Below are 17,626 nucleotides of genomic sequence, written 5' to 3' on the forward strand. Positions count from 1 at the left end.
AGCCCAGGAAAAGCTGAGGCCTAATTCTACTTTCTGAAAGGCGTTAATTCTCTCTCAGCAGGTATAATGGCTCAAAGCCCTGGTTTGAAATGGCAACAGATTTCTGTTGTCTAAATATCACAGACACAAAGCACAGGATGACAATGGAAACGTTCCCTGGCAAACACGACGACAGAAAGTGATGTTTGATAAGCTTTTCATAACTAGCTAAGACCAACATTAACTCCCAGTTTGGAGCTCTTCTACATGTTCCCTCTAACTAAACTCTGCTCCTGTTTCTTTAATGTAGAGAACCTTTAAAGGTCACCGTGGAAACTTTCTTCTACCTCCACCAAGGAGGTAAGGTTTCCCCATTACATCAATTACTTAATAACTAATAAGCCATCTTTCACAGCAACATAAAATATAAACAGTTCAACTTGTGGGTCTGCCACTTTTTAAAATAATTTACTGCCTACATAAGAATTACAGGGTCAGGCCTTGCTTTTTTTGGGGGGGGGGGGGGGGAATGCATCGTCTGCATTCAGAACACACCCGTGTGCAACTGTGCTTCTGTCCAGAGTCCAGTTACTGCTTAGCAACAATATCAGCAAGTTAAAATATGGACGTCAGTGCGGACACAACGCTTATAAAAATAAAACTCACTGCACAGTAGGGCTGCAGCTAACAATTATTTTACATATTCAGTTACTATTCTGTCAATTGTCTTATCAATTAATTTAGTTGTTTTTCATTCATTCAATCACTTTCTGCCACTTATTCAGCTCCATGTCTCAATGGCAGGAGACCAAGCAGCTCAGGCCGCACTTTCCCTATCCTGTCGAGCCCTCCAACACTTCCTGGGGATCATGAGATATTCTCAAGTCATCTTAGAAATATAACCCCTCCAGCGTGTTCTGGGTCTTCCCCAGAGCCTCCTCCCAGTTGGACGTGCCTGGAAGACCTCCCTAGGGACACGACCAGGGCACATCCTCACCAGATGTCCGACCCACCTCTGCTAACTCCTTTCCATATGAAGAAGCAGCAGTTCTACGCAGAGTCCCTCCCAAATATTTGCTTCTCTGCCCATCCCTGAGCATAAGCCCAGATACCAGACAGAAGAATCTCTTTTCCACTTCTCCTCCCTGGATCGACACCTTAGTGTGGAGGAGGGGTTTGTGTGGTCCAGTAATTCCTGAGAGCTGGAGTATTAGCTCCTGATAGGGCCTCCTTTGAAAATTTGGTCCCAGGTGATGAAACAGGGATTAAAAAAAAAAGACTCGATTAACACAATAAAGAATACCTCACCCAGATTACTGAAACAGAGGACTGCCCCTGGAGCCAGGCCTGGGGGAACTTGCAGGCAAGCACCTGGTGGCCGGGTCTACAGCCACAGGGCATGGTTGGAGTCAGACCAATGACACAACATGGCACCACCTCCATGTGGGCTCACCACCCACAAGGAGAGACTAAAGAGTCTGGTGCGCTGTTCTATGTGCAGGGCAAAAGCCCACAATTAGTTCTTTGGTCCATAAAATGTCCCCCCCCAAAAAAAGCTGAAAAGTGGCAATAAATACTTCCTAAATACCAAGATGGCATCCTTAAATATCTCAGGTTATTGCTGTAGAGGAGCAAAGAAAGTAGTAATGAAACTGCAAAAATACTGACATTTACGTATGAAGCTAAAATTAAACAATCTGGACTTTCTTTTCCAAAAAGAGACTCAAAATGATTCAACTGTGAAAACGGCTGTTCATTTAGTTGCCAAGCATTGCAACTCCACTGCAGTGTAAAGGAGGCGATAACCTCATCACAACAAATGGAAAACTTGTTGCAAGGTAACGCAAACCATTTCCCAAAAATCAAATTCCCAGACCAACCTTGAAACATCTGAATACAAACTGATAAAGCACCTGTACAGCAGACAGGAAGCTGAACAGGCTGAAGGAGAGCAACCACCATGACACAGTGTTAATCACATACTAATGTGATTGTAACCGGAGGCCACAAAACCATTTCTTGCACTTTTTTAAGCCTACACAGTGTTGGTGAAAAAGGGCCCACTTTACTTACTAAAAGTACTTTAGTACTTTTTACAAATAAGATATACTTGATGCCAGCCTGTAGAAAACAATCAATAATGAAGACACACAAACTTACTATTTATATCCTTATTACACTTGATGCTTTTTATACAATAGTGCTGAACTTAAGACCTGCTTTTGTCATGCTTGATCTGATATATATAAATGTGTAAATATACTGTATTATACAGTACATGTTATGTGTTTAAAAGTATGTGGGTGGTGATGTGCAAAAGTGTGTGTGGTGGAACCTGCACCACACAAACAGTGAGAGGCTCAAATATGGCTTGTGTCAGACATGAAGCGTACTGCCACCATAAGAGAGCGCCTGTAGACGAGGGCCACAAAGGTTGAGCACAGATAGCAGGTATGGTGTTCCGTGCTGCCACCTCAGCTAAAAACACACCGGCTGTCATGGTTCTGTCCCAAACAGAATCCTACAGCCCAACACCACAACACCCATTCTGAGTTTCCTGAACCATGACAAAGACCTCAGGGAAAGTGCTGAGAGAGTGTAAACCAAACTGTGCCGTAAGACTAGAAGTTCAACTTTTCCCTCAGCATCACACGGGAGACGACATTATGAAGCCCCCCAAAAAAGCTGTCAGTTTGCTAATGAGGATGCTTGTTATACCCAGCAAGCCATAAATCCAAAGAGAAGAAGCTCCACTGAGTTTACAAAACAATCAAAGACCTCCTCAGTAGGAGCACCTCAGACCTATTATTACATTCTAATTCAGTGCAGACTGTCCAACACTTTTGCAATAAAAAAACTGAAGAGCTACAGCCTTCAAATGTCTATATTACTTCTTTAGCTCAGATATAGCGAGATGCCCTCAGAATCTCAAACACCTGCTTCAATCTCATCACAGAAATGCTCCGCCATCCCTGTGTTGTGCACAAAAAAATAAAGAACTGGGAGGCAAAAATGAAAGAAAAAAACAACACAAAGTCTGAGTAATAAAAGTAATACCCACAGCCTCCAGAATACAAGCTGAAGTTGTCCAGTCTCCTAAGGGTTCATAGAGAGAGAAATGAAGCAGAGGAAACAGAAGAAAAAAAAACAGCAAAAAACATCGGCTATGACAGTACTCCAGACAAGTCCTTGTGTATCCACCTTAATACTTATTGAAAGGCGTGGACCCCCAAACCACACTAAACGTTTTGTGTTAACTGGAAAAACTACTTGGGAAATTATCTGGCAGTCACATGATGTCCACCAATGGGAAAACAGGGAGGTGTTCGACCCATTTCTGTCCAATGGAGAGAGAACCGATAAAATATTCTTCATACCCACGCAAAAACAAAACAGTACTGATATGCTTCCTGTATTCATAGCTGTTCAAGTCCTCAGGAAGTTCTTCATTTGTCAGTACGGCCACACTCACGCAACCTCACGCACACGTTATTCAGGTCTCACAGGTTATGAAGATATGAATGTACACACACATTCATAAAAGCATACATGTATGACAGTATCACACTTAAAAATGACATCTGTGTGCCTTTTTGGACAAAGCACAAGTTTTTAATAACTGTGAATATCACTTTTGAAAGCTAAAATCTTCCTTCAAACTAAAACCGTAGCAAAGATAGCAGGGCATCCACTGTCAAAGTAGTGTTTGTGAATTTGTTTAATTTCATTTTTGAACATGTCACCACACACCACTGTACAGATAAAGCTAATAATATATTAAAAACACTTCTTCTGCTTTAACATAACAAATTAAGTTAACATTTTAAAAGTAACATAACGCTGGTGTGCTGTTTCAAAGACACACAGATGTGACAAAAAAAATTTAAAAATTCCCACTCATACCTTACACACAACTTCATATTTCTCACTCAACCACGCTCTCATTTATACAAATGCAGAGAGGCTGTTGTTTTTGTTTCCTCCTCAGGCATGCTGCGGACCCAGGTCCTGGTTAATGAACCGCCGTAGCCTCTCCAGGTACTGACTGTAAAGCTCAATGTCGTTGTGACCAGCTCCCTCTACCCACAGCGGCTCCACAGCTTTGGGACAGCGCTCAAACAGGGCAAGGCCATGAGAGAAATCGATCACCTCGTCCTCTGTACCGTGGATGATCAGCACAGGAGATGGGATTTTGGACACCTTCTCAATGCTAAAAGACAAAAGGTGGAAGTAATTCAACAACTTAAAAAAGAAGCAAGATTTATGACTAGAAATCTGTGATAAAACTCACAAAATGATACCCTCTGCACTGCCATAGTAGGTGTTTACATTTATTATGTATCAGTAAATCTTTTGTAATTTTAAATTATCTCCAAGTCATCATACCAAAATTGGATTCCTTTAAATCCAACAAATGGTTTAGAAGGAGTGTGTTGATGAGATCAGGAACATGCAATCCCATCCCCTTGTTATATTGACTATTCCTTCTGCATTACATTCATTGTATTTTACATTATATTCCAGTAGCAACAAATGTCTACCAGTTTTAATCTGAATTCCAAAATTTAGTTTTGCCAAAATGTGGCCAAGAAGCTGTTTTCGATGTGGCTCTGTCACACCCTGACAATGAAGACAAATTCACTGTAAGCTGTAGATTGACTATTTCTCTTACATCCACCTACAGGAGGTGAAACTATGATACAGAATTGATTTTAGTTGGACTTTTACCAAGCAGAAACTAAAAAGGTTTCCTGCATTGAAGATAACTTACTTAGGGAAGGCATCAAAACAGTACGTTTTCTTGGTGTCGGGAAAGGCCACTCTCATGCCTGAGGTGAGAGGAGAGTGTAGGACCACAGCAGCACACTCAAAGCGTGATGCCAGGTCGACTGTGGGCACCGTGCCGATGCTCTGTCCATAGAGGATGATATTCTCAGGGCTGATTCCATACCTGAGAAATACATTCAATTCAGAAGGTCAGGAGTCCTTTTGTAAAACAGAAAAGCAACTTGAGTGCTATGCTGTCTGAATCTGTGTGAATTTCCATATGCACATTAACATAGCTCACTCAGTATGACAATATGACAGGAAGTGAGAGATGAACACCTCCGTTTCCTGTTCATAATAGACAACATTTAAAAGGGAAAACTGTAGAACAACAACGTGATGTCTCAATTACCAAGAAATTATAAATAAAAACATGTCAATGTCAATTTTATTTATATAGCACATTTACAACAACAACAGGATTTTATTATGTCCTTGGCAGACGTAATTAAATAGTTTACCAGAAGAATTAAAGATAAATTAAAATGTAGCTGTTACAATGGCAAATTAATAATTATAAAGCAATTAATTACAAAGTATGAAGACAATTAAGTGTGTATCTTAGTTTAATTGGAATACTTAAAATAAAAAGTAAGTCTGTTTGGCTGCTCCCTTGTTGGCACTCGGGGTCACCACAGCAAATCTGAGGTGTATCTGCATGTTGAACTGGCACAGGTTTTAAGACAGATGCCATTCCTGACGCTACTCCATGTTACATGGAGGAATGTGGCAGGGGTGGGGTTTGAACCAGGAACCTTTTGGACTGACACCAAGTGCAGTAACCACTTACTTTTCTACAAGTTCATTTAGAGTCCTCACATTTCAAATGTTGATGTTCTACTAAAATTAGGCTGATGAACTCTCCTGTGAGCAAATACACTAAGAAAAGCATTCACAGGTGAAAATGCTTGCACATCGTCATGCAGAGAAAAGCCACTCATTTTACTTTAAGCTGAATGGTTATTGGTCATAGAAAGTACACAGCACAAAGTTTTGTAGTATAAACTCACCAAGCAAATGTTACAGTTTCAAATTACTCCCCAATGACATGATCCTTAACAGTTCATCAACTAAAGACACATCAGCATTTGGTGCAGGTCAGTTCTTAATTTCAGACCCTTAAGTGGATACAACAGGCCAGTTTGTGGCAGCTTACCGAGAGCGCAGTGCATGCCAGGCAGCATCAATATCGGCATAAAGGTTCTTCTCTGAAGGTTTGCCAGTGCTAACGCCATAGCCTGAGTAATCGTAGGAAAAGATGTTGCAGTTGATGCGTGTGCCTAAGCCAATATAGAAGCTGCTCATCTGGCCCAGGTCTACTGCATTACCATGGGAAAACAACACCGTGTACCTAAAAGACAAACAACAATGGCAGTAAAAATTTTAGCCAAGTGCAGTGGAGGCTTGAATGTCATTAAAAATGCTTTTACTGTTCTTCTTCTACGACATAGACTTTGTGCAAGTACTGATAAACATCAGTGTCTGGAAAAAAAAAAAAAAAAAATCTGGGTTGTGGTTGTATGGATTTCTAAATCTGAAAAAGAATTAAAATGGGCAAAACACAGGCACAGAGGCATGTGATGCTACATAGGAATGTTCAGTTTGACGATGTCTCACCTGGCGTTAGGGGCACAGCGAATGTACATACATCCAACCCTGTTCCCTCGACTGGACCTGGTCAGGAAGACATCTGTCACATCCAGTTCTCTTTGTGAATACTGGAACTCTGCTCTCTCTGTCAGATGCAGCTTCCACCTGCCCTCACAACTGCCCCCACCCCCACAACCTACGCCTCCTCCTCCACCTCTGTCACCTCCACTAGAAGCACTCAGGCGGGAGCGAAGTCCTGGGGCTCCAAGCGATGGCAGGGCAGTACCAGTGCTGGGCCCAGTTGCAGTTCCATTACCGGAACCTGAATCTGGATCAGGAAGAAGGGTGTAGGTGGGCTCTGGAGGGAGGAATGCCAGTTTGGCTGCAATACGGCTGGGGCAAGGAGGGCAGCAGAATAAGCAGCATAGCTCTCGTATGGAGAGACCGTTCATCTTCTAGAAGGCAAAAAAGCATGACATGAAGCCAATGCAGGAGAGAAGAACATGTAACAACCAATATACATGAAGTAAAGGTTTTTATAAAGCATCCCAAATGATGATAAAATCTTATATTATAATAACATGATATTGTGTGAGGTAATTATCAAGTTAGAAATTACTGTACAGGAATATGCTTCATCAGCAGCACTGGACACTACGTCTTTTCCTAACATCATTTTTTTAAATACTGTGTGGTGGCTCTCTGTGTCTTCAGTGAACACTCTAGAGATGAGGTGCTTGTAAAAGGTACAATAACCTGGTTGGAAAGACAATCAAATTTTTAAGGGAGAACATTGTCACTGTGATTCAGGAATTTGTACTGCAGTGCAGCAAGTATGACGTGGCTTTGAACCTGATTTGCTCAAATGCTGTTGTGTATGTGCCGACGGCATGTGTCATGCAGCACAAAGTCATGATGTAGGCTACAAACATTGTTTTTAAGTGTACGTGACTGTGGTTGTTTGTATGAGTCATCCGGCAGTAATTATTTTCAATGCAAATTTACTTCTTTTTTTTTTCTTTTAATTACAACATTTTTCATAACAGAAAATTGTGATGCCCATTATAATTTGTCAGACTCCAATTAGGTAACTTCAAACTACTGCCCTTGTAAGAGTCCAAAACTGAAACACTTTAAATACTTTGAGTGTCAAAACACCTTTTTTTAATGTTCCCCACCCATTTAATGAAATTAAATATGATTTTAAAATAGTTTACTGTTTGGAGAATACCTTACAATCAGAGTATCTCTGAAGAAGAGATAAAGCCAAAGAAGATATTTTACTGCTGGTTCAGTCCTTTAAAGCCAGTCAAACCCATGATAATATCTGGTTTAAACCAGTTTACAACATGTCTGAGGCTGCAGAAAGACTGGTTTAAAATTTATTGTCTTCTAAACCGAGTTGGATGTTTTTGATACTCTGTCTCTTTGGTGGATCCTTGACTACTGATGGTAATGACTGTGTAAAAAGAACTCAGAGAAACAAAGATGAGGAGTATCACTTGCATTGTGAGGAAGCATCAGCTTCTTTGACATTTTGGCCATGTGACTCAATTGTCTGTGCATGATCCAGGGCACAGGTGCCTGATTGTTGAAAACCTGAGAAGCTACAAATGGCCAAGGGAACACCCATGTTCCATGGTGGTGTGGATGTGGCAAAGCACATCCCCAGCACATGCTCCCAGACTTGACGAATACTTAAAACACAGTTAAATTGACTATCCAATAGAACAGAAAAAAAGGAACTCCTCTTATTAGAAGAGATTAAACAAAAATCAAAATACATTTTTGGCTGAGAAATAGCGAAATAGATTACTATTATTTTTCCGTCAATTGTCAAATCAACTGATATGCCAGTAGGGTAAAGTGAAGCCCACAAAGTCAAAATTCAGACTTGTTAAATGAAGACAAACAAAAGCACAATACCATACTTGAAAAAAATTATAATCATTCCTTGTTTACAAAACATTCAAATAAATATTTCAGGACTTTGAAGGACCTACAAAGTCCTGAAATATTTATTTGAATGTAGGTGTTCACTTGAAGACAGAAAGTCATACCTGGATTGCGAAATCCCTGGGTCTTGAAAAAGACTGGCACACTGTGGTGCCAACACTCTACAGTCTCTTCACTAAACCAGCTGGATCTTTATAATAAAGAAATATGACAGAACAAAGATTCAGCACACTGCACATGACATAAAGCCATTTGCACATCTGTTAATTTCCGCTAGATAACACTGGCAGCAGATGGCTGCAAACAAATGTCAATGCAACAAGCAACAGACAAATAGCTTGTGAATCATGAAAAATATTTCAACATGCCTAAAGGGACCTTATGTCATGATTATTTAAAACAAAAAACTGCAAACACATCTAACTTTTAAGCTTTTTTGTTTTACATAACATAACCTAATAATACAAGAGCAGAAAGTTGCAGGGCAACTTAAGAAGATGTGATTTTGTCTATCTGTGCTGCTATACCTGATGTTACACAAAGTCCCAGAATTCTTTGAGTGACGCATGATTTCGGGTCTACCCATGGAGCTGTATATAAGAACTAGAGAGCGCAGTAGTGCTGAGCCGTGTGCCGACAAGGAGGCGCGATCGCCATTTTAATTCCGGGCAAGTTAGTGATTTGCGTGCATAGAAGTTCACTTAGTCTCGTCAAGAAACAGGTGGAATATGCCGGAAAGCTGCGCATGTTGGCAAAGCCACAAACGGAGGAACAAGGGAGACAATATTTCCTTCCGTAAGTAAGTGGTTTTGGTTCTTCTTGTTACTTTGTCCGTGATATTTGGATGATAAACAGCTGTATGTTTCCTGCCGTACCTGTGTCGCCCGATGACACGGACCATTAACTCTTCACTTATGTCTAGTTGATATTTTCCACTGCTAGACCAATGTCTAGTTAAAATACTTGTCGTTAGTGATTAAAATTGTTCGACAAGACTGGGGATTTTTTTTAAAAATTTGCACCTTAAAATAATGAGATTATAATGACCCGCGCTGTGCTGCTCACAGTCACATCCACACATAGAGATGTGTACCCACACCACTGACTTCATGAATGAAACTCGGTCAATAAAGGATAATTGTGTAAAAATATAATATTTATAAATGTATTGTAATGTTTTTAGGAGCTGCGCTGCGTTGAACACAGCAGCAGCTCAGCCGAGCAGCGTAGCTTAACAGCACAGATCCGTGTAACTTTCAACACTAATATTTGGGAATGTGTGAGTGTCAGAGTAAGTTTAATACTTTACTGACATAATTTAATGTAATTTAATTTTACTGGCTCGATATCCAGGTCAAAATGGCATTTTAACACGTATTTTGTGAGCATTTTTCTGAGTGTGTTCAGTTGGGAATCTCCACTGAAAATGCATTAACATCTGGGTACTTCATCAATATTCTGCCCGGTTAGGAGACATCATGTCGCTGTACATGAAGGGAAGTTTTTGTTTAGTGTGGAGCATTGGGACTGCGCTCTCTAGTTCTTATATACAGCTCCATGGGTCTACCATAGACCATTAAACAATAGAGGAATCAGCCAGTGGCAAGTTGTGTGATTTAAAAGGAAAGGGAACAAATGGGGGTGTGTGAGCAGAATGGCACCAATTTTTGTTGTATTCCTGGCTATACAAGCCAGCATAGAAAATACAAAGCTCTTGGGAAAAAGAATTTACAACAGATTGCCCAAAGATGAATACAGGGAGAAGTGATGGCTGAACCAAATGTATCAAAAAGTTGTATAGGAGCCAAACACAAACTAACACTTGCTTAGCCAATTTCCTAGGAGGTCAGCAGAGCTCAACATCATTCGTGAACGTGGTCTTTTTTTTTTTTTTTTTTGCAGTATGTAGTCTTATAGCTTTATTTTAAATCTGCAATAGATATAATAATGTGCCTTTGTCGCCCACAAAGCACAGCATGCCATCTCAATCAGAGTAAAAAATAAAAAAAGCATTGTTCGTACTTCTGCAAAGGCATAGTCGTTACAGCATTCCTGTTTAATCATGCCCAAAAACCATTGCATTAATAGCACTAAAAGGGTATGATTTTTCTTGTTCCTGAGTGAGGCAACTGAGCCAGAAAGGAGAGAGAAATGGCACTACGCTTTTAAGAGAACTTCCACTCAAGATAGTACTCAACTATGGTGACACAAATATTGTGTTCTTGCTCAGTAGATCATAGCGCTTCATTATATTTTGGCTACAGCACATACTTGGTTCGCAGAGCTGAGGAAGCTTTTTTTTTGGGGGGGGGGGGGGGGGGGGTACTTGCGATTTTACTCTTAAAACAGCTGTAGTTTTTGTTTATTGTTATTTAATGTGGACGCATTGAACTCCTACACGCAGAAACCTCTTTTTGTGTTGTTAGTGCTTGCATTGTGGAGTGGCTATTTGCAATTTGTCTGTTTTTGTATGCACTGTTTGAATTTGCAACAGATGTTATGAACCTAAATTCTTGCATGTGCTGTAGATATGTTTTGCAATAGGTTTATTGATGCAACTACTCATTGTAAAAGTGATACAGGTGTTTTATTGTATTTGTGTTTTATGCATTTGCCAATGCGGTCTTCATTCAAAAATACTGTGGGCTCTCTTTGTCACTGTAGCTAATTAATATTTTGACTACTTTAGTGCGCTTATCTCCAAAGCAGTTGGTCCCCAGTTCAAGGCCACCTTAGCCCCATAGCGGTTTGGTCAGGAAGGGTGGTATAAAAGTTGTGCCAAATCAACTTACATACCGAATCCACTGTGGTGACCTTGAAGTAAAAAGAAAAAATCAATCAATCAATCAACTTTTTTTTATATAGCGCCAAATCACAAAAAACAGTTGCCCCAAGGCGCTTTATATTGTAAGGCAAGGCCGTACAATAATTATGTAAAACCCCAACGGTCAAAACGACCCCCTGTGAGCAAGCACTTGGCTACAGTGGGAAGGAAAAACTCCCTTTTAACAGGAAGAAACCTCCAGCAGAACCAGGCTCAGGGAGGGGCAGTCTTCTGCTGGGACTGGTTGGGGCTGAGGGAGAGAACCAGGAAAAAGACATGCCGTGGAGGGGAGCAGAGATCGATCACTAATGATTAAATGCAGAGTGGTGCATACAGAGCAAAAAGAGAAAGAAACAGTGCATCATGGGAACCCCCCAGCAGTCTACGTCTATAGCAGCATAACTAAGGGATGGTTTAGGGTCACCTGATCCAGCCCTAACTATAAGCTTTAGCAAAAAGGAAAGTTTTAAGCCTAATCTTAAAAGTAGAGAGGGTGTCTGTCTCCCTGATCTGAATTGGGAGCTGGTTCCACAGGAGAGGAGCCTGAAAGCTGAAGGCTCTGCCTCCCATTCTACTCTTACAAACCCTAGGAACTACAAGTAAGCCTGCAGTCTGAGAGCAAAGCGCTCTATTGGGGTGATATGGTACTACGAGGTCCCTAAGATAAGATGGGACCTGATTATTCAAAACCTTATAAGTAAGAAGAAGAATTTTAAATTCTATTCTAGAATTAACAGGAAGCCAATGAAGAGAGGCCAATATGGGTGAGATATGCTCTCTCCTTCTAGTCCCCGTCAGTACTCTAGCTGCAGCATTTTGAATTAACTGAAGGCTTTTTAGGGAACTTTTAGGACAACCTGATAATAATGAATTACAATAGTCCAGCCTAGAGGAAATAAATGCATGAATTAGTTTTTCAGCATCACTCTGAGACAAGACCTTTCTGATTTTAGAGATATTGCGTAAATGCAAAAAAGCAGTCCTACATATTTGTTTAATATGCGCTTTGAATGACATATCCTGATCAAAAATGACTCCAAGATTTCTCACAGTATTACTAGAGGTCAGGGTAATGCCATCCAGAGTAAGGATCTGGTTAGACACCATGTTTCTAAGATTTGTGGGGCCAAGTACAATAACTTCAGATTTATCTGAGTTTAAAAGCAGGAAATTAGAGGTCATCCATGTCTTTATGTCTGTAAGACAATCCTGCAGTTTAGCTAATTGGTGTGTGTCCTCTGGCTTCATGGATAGATAAAGCTGGGTATCATCTGCGTAACAATGAAAATTTAAGCAATACCGTCTAATAATACTGCCTAAGGGAAGCATGTATAAAGTGAATAAAATTGGTCCTAGCACAGAACCTTGTGGAACTCCATAATTAACTTTAGTCTGTGAAGAAGATTCCCCATTTACATGAACAAATTGTAATCTATTAGACAAATATGATTCAAACCACCGCAGCGCAGTGCCTTTAATACCTATGGCATGCTCTAATCTCTGTAATAAAATTTTATGGTCAACAGTATCAAAAGCAGCACTGAGGTCTAACAGAACAAGCACAGAGATGAGTCCACTGTCCGAGGCCATAAGAAGATCATTTGTAACCTTCACTAATGCTGTTTCTGTACTATGATGAATTCTAAAACCTGACTGAAACTCTTCAAATAGACCATTCCTCTGCAGATGATCAGTTAGCTGTTTTACAACTACCCTTTCAAGAATTTTTGAGAGAAAAGGAAGGTTGGAGATTGGCCTATAATTAGCTAAGATAGCTGGGTCAAGTGATGGCTTTTTAAGTAATGGTTTAATTACTGCCACCTTAAAAGCCTGTGGTACATAGCCAACTAACAAAGATAGATTGATCATATTTAAGATCGAAGCATTAAATAATGGTAGGGCTTCCTTGAGCAGCCTGGTAGGAATGGGGTCTAATAAACATGTTGATGGTTTGGATGAAGTAACTAATGAAAATAACTCAGACAGAACAATCGGAGAGAAAGAGTCTAACCAAATACCGGCATCACTGAAAGCAGCCAAAGATAACGATACGTCTTTGGGATGGTTATGAGTAATTTTTTCTCTAATAGTTAAAATTTTGTTAGCAAAGAAAGTCATGAAGTCATTACTAGTTAAAGTTAATGGAATATTCAGCTCAATAGAGCTCTGACTCTTTGTCAGCCTGGCTACAGTGCTGAAAAGAAACCTGGGGTTGTTCTTATTTTCTTCAATTAGTGATGAGTAGAAAGATGTCCTAGCTTTACGGAGGGCTTTTTTATAGCGCAACAGACTCTTTTTCCAGGCTAAGTGAAGATCTTCTAAATTAGTGAGACGCCATTTCCTCTCCAACTTACGGGTTATCTGCTTTAAGCTACGAGTTTGTGAGTTATACCACGGAGTCAGACACTTCTGATTTAAAGCTCTCTTTTTCAGAGGAGCTAAAGCATCCAAAGTTGTCTTCAATGAGGATGTAAAACTATTGACGAGATACTCTATCTCCCTTACAGAGTTTAGGTAGCTACTCTGCACTGTGTTGGTATATGGCATTAGAGAACATAAAGAAGGAATCATATCCTTAAACCTAGTTACAGCGCTTTCTGAAAGACTTCTAGTGTAATGAAACTTATTCCCCACTGCTGGGTAGTCCATCAGAGTAAATGTAAATGTTATTAAGAAATGATCAGACAGAAGGGAGTTTTCAGGGAATACTGTTAAGTCTTCTATTTCCATACCATAAGTCAGAACAAGATCTAAGATATGATTAAAGTGGTGGGTGGACTCATTTACTTTTTGAGCAAAGCCAATAGAGTCTAATAATAGATTAAATGCAGTGTTGAGGCTGTCATTCTCAGCATCTGTGTGGATGTTAAAATCGCCCACTATAATTATCTTATCTGAGCTAAGCACTAAGTCAGACAAAAGGTCTGAAAATTCACAGAGAAAATCACAGTAACGACCAGGTGGACGATAGATAATAACAAATAAAACTGGTTTTTGGGACTTCCAATTTGGATGGACAAGACTAAGAGACAAGCTTTCAAATGAATTAAAGCTCTGTCTGGGTTTTTGATTAATTAATAAGCTGGAATGGAAGATTGCTGCTAATCCTCCGCCCCGGCCCGTGCTACGAGCATTCTGACAGTTAGTGTGACTCGGGGGTGTTGACTCATTTAAACTAACATATTCATCCTGCTGTAACCAGGTTTCTGTTAGGCAGAATAAATCAATATGTTGATCAATTATTATATCATTTACCAACAGGGACTTAGAAGAGAGACACCTAATGTTTAATAGACCACATTTAACTGTTTTAGTCTGTGGTGCAGTTGAAGGTGCTATATTATTTTTTCTTTTTGAATTTTTATGCTTAAATAGAATAGAATATTAACTGAATTAAAAATATATATATGAGGTCTATTAGACAAGTATCCGACCTTATTATTTTTTCAAAAACCATATGGATTTGAATCACGTGTGATTACATCAGACATGCTTGAACCCTCGTGGGCATGCGAGTTTTTTCACGCCTGTCGGTTACGTCATTCGCCTGTGGGCAGTCTTTGAGTGAGGAGTCGCCCACCCTATCGTCGTTTTTTTCATTGTTTAGGAATGGCTCAGAGACTGCTGCTTTGTTTGATCAAAATTTTTTCAAAACTGTAAGGCACAACTGAGTGGACACCATTCGATAAATTCAGCTGGTTTTCGGTAAAAATTTTAACGGCTGATGAGAGATTTTGGTCTGGTAGTGTCGCCGTAAGGACGGCCCACGGTGCCTGACGGCGATCTGCGCTTCGAGGTGGCAGCATCTCGCCGTTTCAAGTTGAAAACTTCCACATTTCAGGCTCTGTTGACCCAGTAAGTCATCAGAGAACAGAGAACTTTCAGAAGAAGTCGGCATGAGGCGTTTATTCGGACATTCCATTGTTAACAGACATTTTGTAATGAAAGAACATGCGGGCAGAGTCGCATGTCGGGCCGGACCCAACCGCGGAGGGTCGCGACAGGAAAAACACCTCCGTTGGAAACCTTAACGGGCAAGTTGGAACATGCCCAAGCTGTTAAACAATTTCTCAGTTACTCACTTGTTGAAAGCCATCAAAAGCCGCCTGACTTTTACAAATAGTTTTCAACACGGAGGTGTTTTTCCTGTCGCGGCGCACACATATTTACCGAGTTGTCACGGAAACGACTCGGCAAATTTGCGCGCACGTCTTTCATTAAAAAATGTCCTTAAACAGTGGAATGTCCGCATAAAGTCCTCATGCCGGCCTCTTCTGAATCTTCTCTGTTCTCTCACGACGTACTGGGTGAATTAAGCCTTAAATTAGGATGTTTTCAGCTCGAAACAGGCCGACGACGGCACCTGGAAGCGCTGCAGGACGTCCCGCTCCGTGGGAAGTCCTTACACCGACAGAAACACCCCATAATCTCTCATCAGCCATTAAACTTTTCACCGAAAACCATCTTAATTTCTCGAATAGTGTCCACTCGGATATTCCTCACAGGTCCAGAAAAATTTTGATAAAGCAACGCGCGCCATCTCGAGCAGAGTGTGAAACAAAGGAATTCAGCCGAGAGGGCGGGACCACATCTCACTCAAGGCCTGCCCACAGGGAAATGACGTCACCAACACGCGTGAAAAACGCACGCATACGCACAAGGGTTCAAGCATGATTGGTGTAATTGCACGTCATTCAAATCCATATAATTTAAAAAAATTAATAAAAGGGTCGGTTTATTATCTAAGAGACCTCGTATTTCAACAAAAGGTCTTTGTATAACACTACTTATGGATTATTTACATTGATCCAAAAATGGTCTTAACAATGCAGTTTTATTATATTAATCCCTGTGCTAGATGTTTTATTTTCAAAACTGGCAATACACATCTGTCAAGTATGCAATGGGCTTTGGTACAAGACGGCTGTGTATGTAACACACAAAAAGTTTACATACACTGCAGGTTTGCGACATATGAAAATATTTGGTATCAGAAAGAAAAATTTTTTTAGATGATTTTTATACATACTGTCGGTGAGTTGATCCTGCCATTGACAGATATATGTATGTGTGTTACACCAAATACCGCTCCAGTTTCTCTTAGCTTTTGGTGCAATAAACCCGGGTGACAATAAATGTGGTATCTGGGAGACTATCATCTACAGTAGGTGGCTGTATTCTTTTTCTGATCAACATAATGAATTTCTATTTTGTGTGTTTGTGTTAAATGTCATTATTTAGGGCAACCCAATAGATGTTCACCATCTGACAAACAACTGATTACACTGCATACTGGACCCTCTACACAGCCTCATAATTTATTTATTTCTACCAGTCAAAGCAGTAGCCAGTACATTTGTTGCCATACTAAAAAAAAGTTAACCTTTTTAAAGACCAGGATGCCAGGTCGTGTGTGGTGTAGGTCCCCTAACAGGACACAAGTTGTTTGTTTTTTTTTGTTTTAGTTTTTTTGGTGCAAAAATGTGTTCATCGCCCCTGTAGATTAAATTCCAATATGTATAACCCCATTTCCTCACAGGTCACATTTGTTTTACCTTTTATAAAGACAGTGGCATCCAGCTGCTGGGAGGTCACGTGACTTTTCCATTAATAAATACAATTTTTAATAGTGAACTCAACCATTAGAAATATGATCAGTAAGAAAACAGCAGTGTATATTTAATTGTAAATATCTTCAAAACGCCAGTTTTTACTGTCATGGTTTTACAGCTCCTTTAATAACGACCATAAATTAGACAAAAATCTGTAAGCACTGATGATCTTTGTGATAATAATGCTGTGACACTGAATTAAAACAGACCAAATTATACACAGACGCTAAATGCAGCATATCGATATACTGACGATATCCACTAAAGATCGCTGATTACGGGAATATAACTCAACGACAGGCGGACAGGGAAACAAGCCGTGGGCTTGAAGAGTTAGTTAACAGCCAGCATCCACGGCGGTTAGTGCTAACTAGCATGCTAACGATAACATCATTTGTTATCGAGGCTAACAGCTAGTGACACCTCGCTAGCTAACCTACTTACCGATTCACAGTCGGGCGTCAGACAAGCTAATGTGTCTGTGAAAGCACACAGAAGCAGGAAAAAACTCAGAAAAGCCTTCTTGTGTCTGGACATGGATATTTTTGCTCAGGTGTACTGACATCTGTCGGTGGCTAACTAGCTCAATCTCATAGCAACTAGGACTTTTTTTTTCCCCTACTACTGTTCGACTAAACCCGGAAGTGACATAGAGATGCGAGCTCCTTCTTCTTCTTCTATGACATTAAACGGCAGCCGGCATCATTGTTTTTGTATTGCTGCCACCTTCTGCATCAGTCCGTTATAGCAGTACTAAATCCTCTCGATGAGTCCAGTGTCATTCAAGTCTTTAATAAGCCAACACTTACCCCTCCCACTTGACCCCATGCCTAAAATC

General features: G+C 40.3%; 2 protein-coding genes across 3 annotated transcripts in view; one reads left to right on the forward strand and one right to left on the reverse strand.

Annotated features, from left to right (window-relative positions):
* Positions 1–4,104, forward strand: part of LOC117521047 (GRAM domain-containing protein 2A-like) — a 35,654-nt gene extending 31,550 nt beyond the window's left edge. For both annotated transcript variants that reach the window (XM_034182362.1, XM_034182361.1), the window contains exon 13: positions 3,968–4,104. In XM_034182362.1, the coding sequence (XP_034038253.1) occupies positions 3,968–3,995 (28 nt within the window). In that variant the 3' untranslated portion in view covers positions 3,996–4,104. The remainder of the gene's footprint in view (positions 1–3,967) is intronic.
* Positions 738–17,623, reverse strand: LOC117521048 (alpha/beta hydrolase domain-containing protein 17A-like). The gene is made up of 6 exons (XM_034182364.1): positions 17,233–17,623; positions 8,457–8,542; positions 6,424–6,851; positions 5,963–6,157; positions 4,751–4,930; positions 738–4,189 (listed from the first exon to the last, which is right to left on the reverse strand). Exons 3-6 carry the CDS (start codon positions 6,846–6,848, stop codon positions 3,964–3,966), a joined length of 1,026 nt encoding a protein of 341 aa, XP_034038255.1. The 5' UTR covers positions 6,849–6,851; positions 8,457–8,542; positions 17,233–17,623; the 3' UTR covers positions 738–3,963.
* Between the last annotated feature and the right edge of the window lie 3 nt (positions 17,624–17,626).

This window comes from Thalassophryne amazonica, chromosome 12, assembly GCF_902500255.1.
Source record: "Thalassophryne amazonica chromosome 12, fThaAma1.1, whole genome shotgun sequence".
Lineage (NCBI taxonomy): Eukaryota > Metazoa > Chordata > Actinopteri > Batrachoidiformes > Batrachoididae > Thalassophryne > Thalassophryne amazonica.

Excerpts from the sequence above, each read along its gene's own strand:
- LOC117521048 (XM_034182364.1), bottom strand. The coding sequence starts at position 6,848 with ATGAACGGTCTCTCCATACGAGAGCTATGCTGCTTATTCTGCTGCCCT. Across the intron at positions 6,158-6,423 it reads CGCTGTGCCCCTAACGCCAG|GTACACGGTGTTGTTTTCCC; the intron begins GTGAGACATCGT and ends TTTGTCTTTTAG. Across the intron at positions 4,931-5,962 it reads TGGCATGCACTGCGCTCTCG|GTATGGAATCAGCCCTGAGA; the intron begins GTAAGCTGCCAC and ends TGTATTTCTCAG.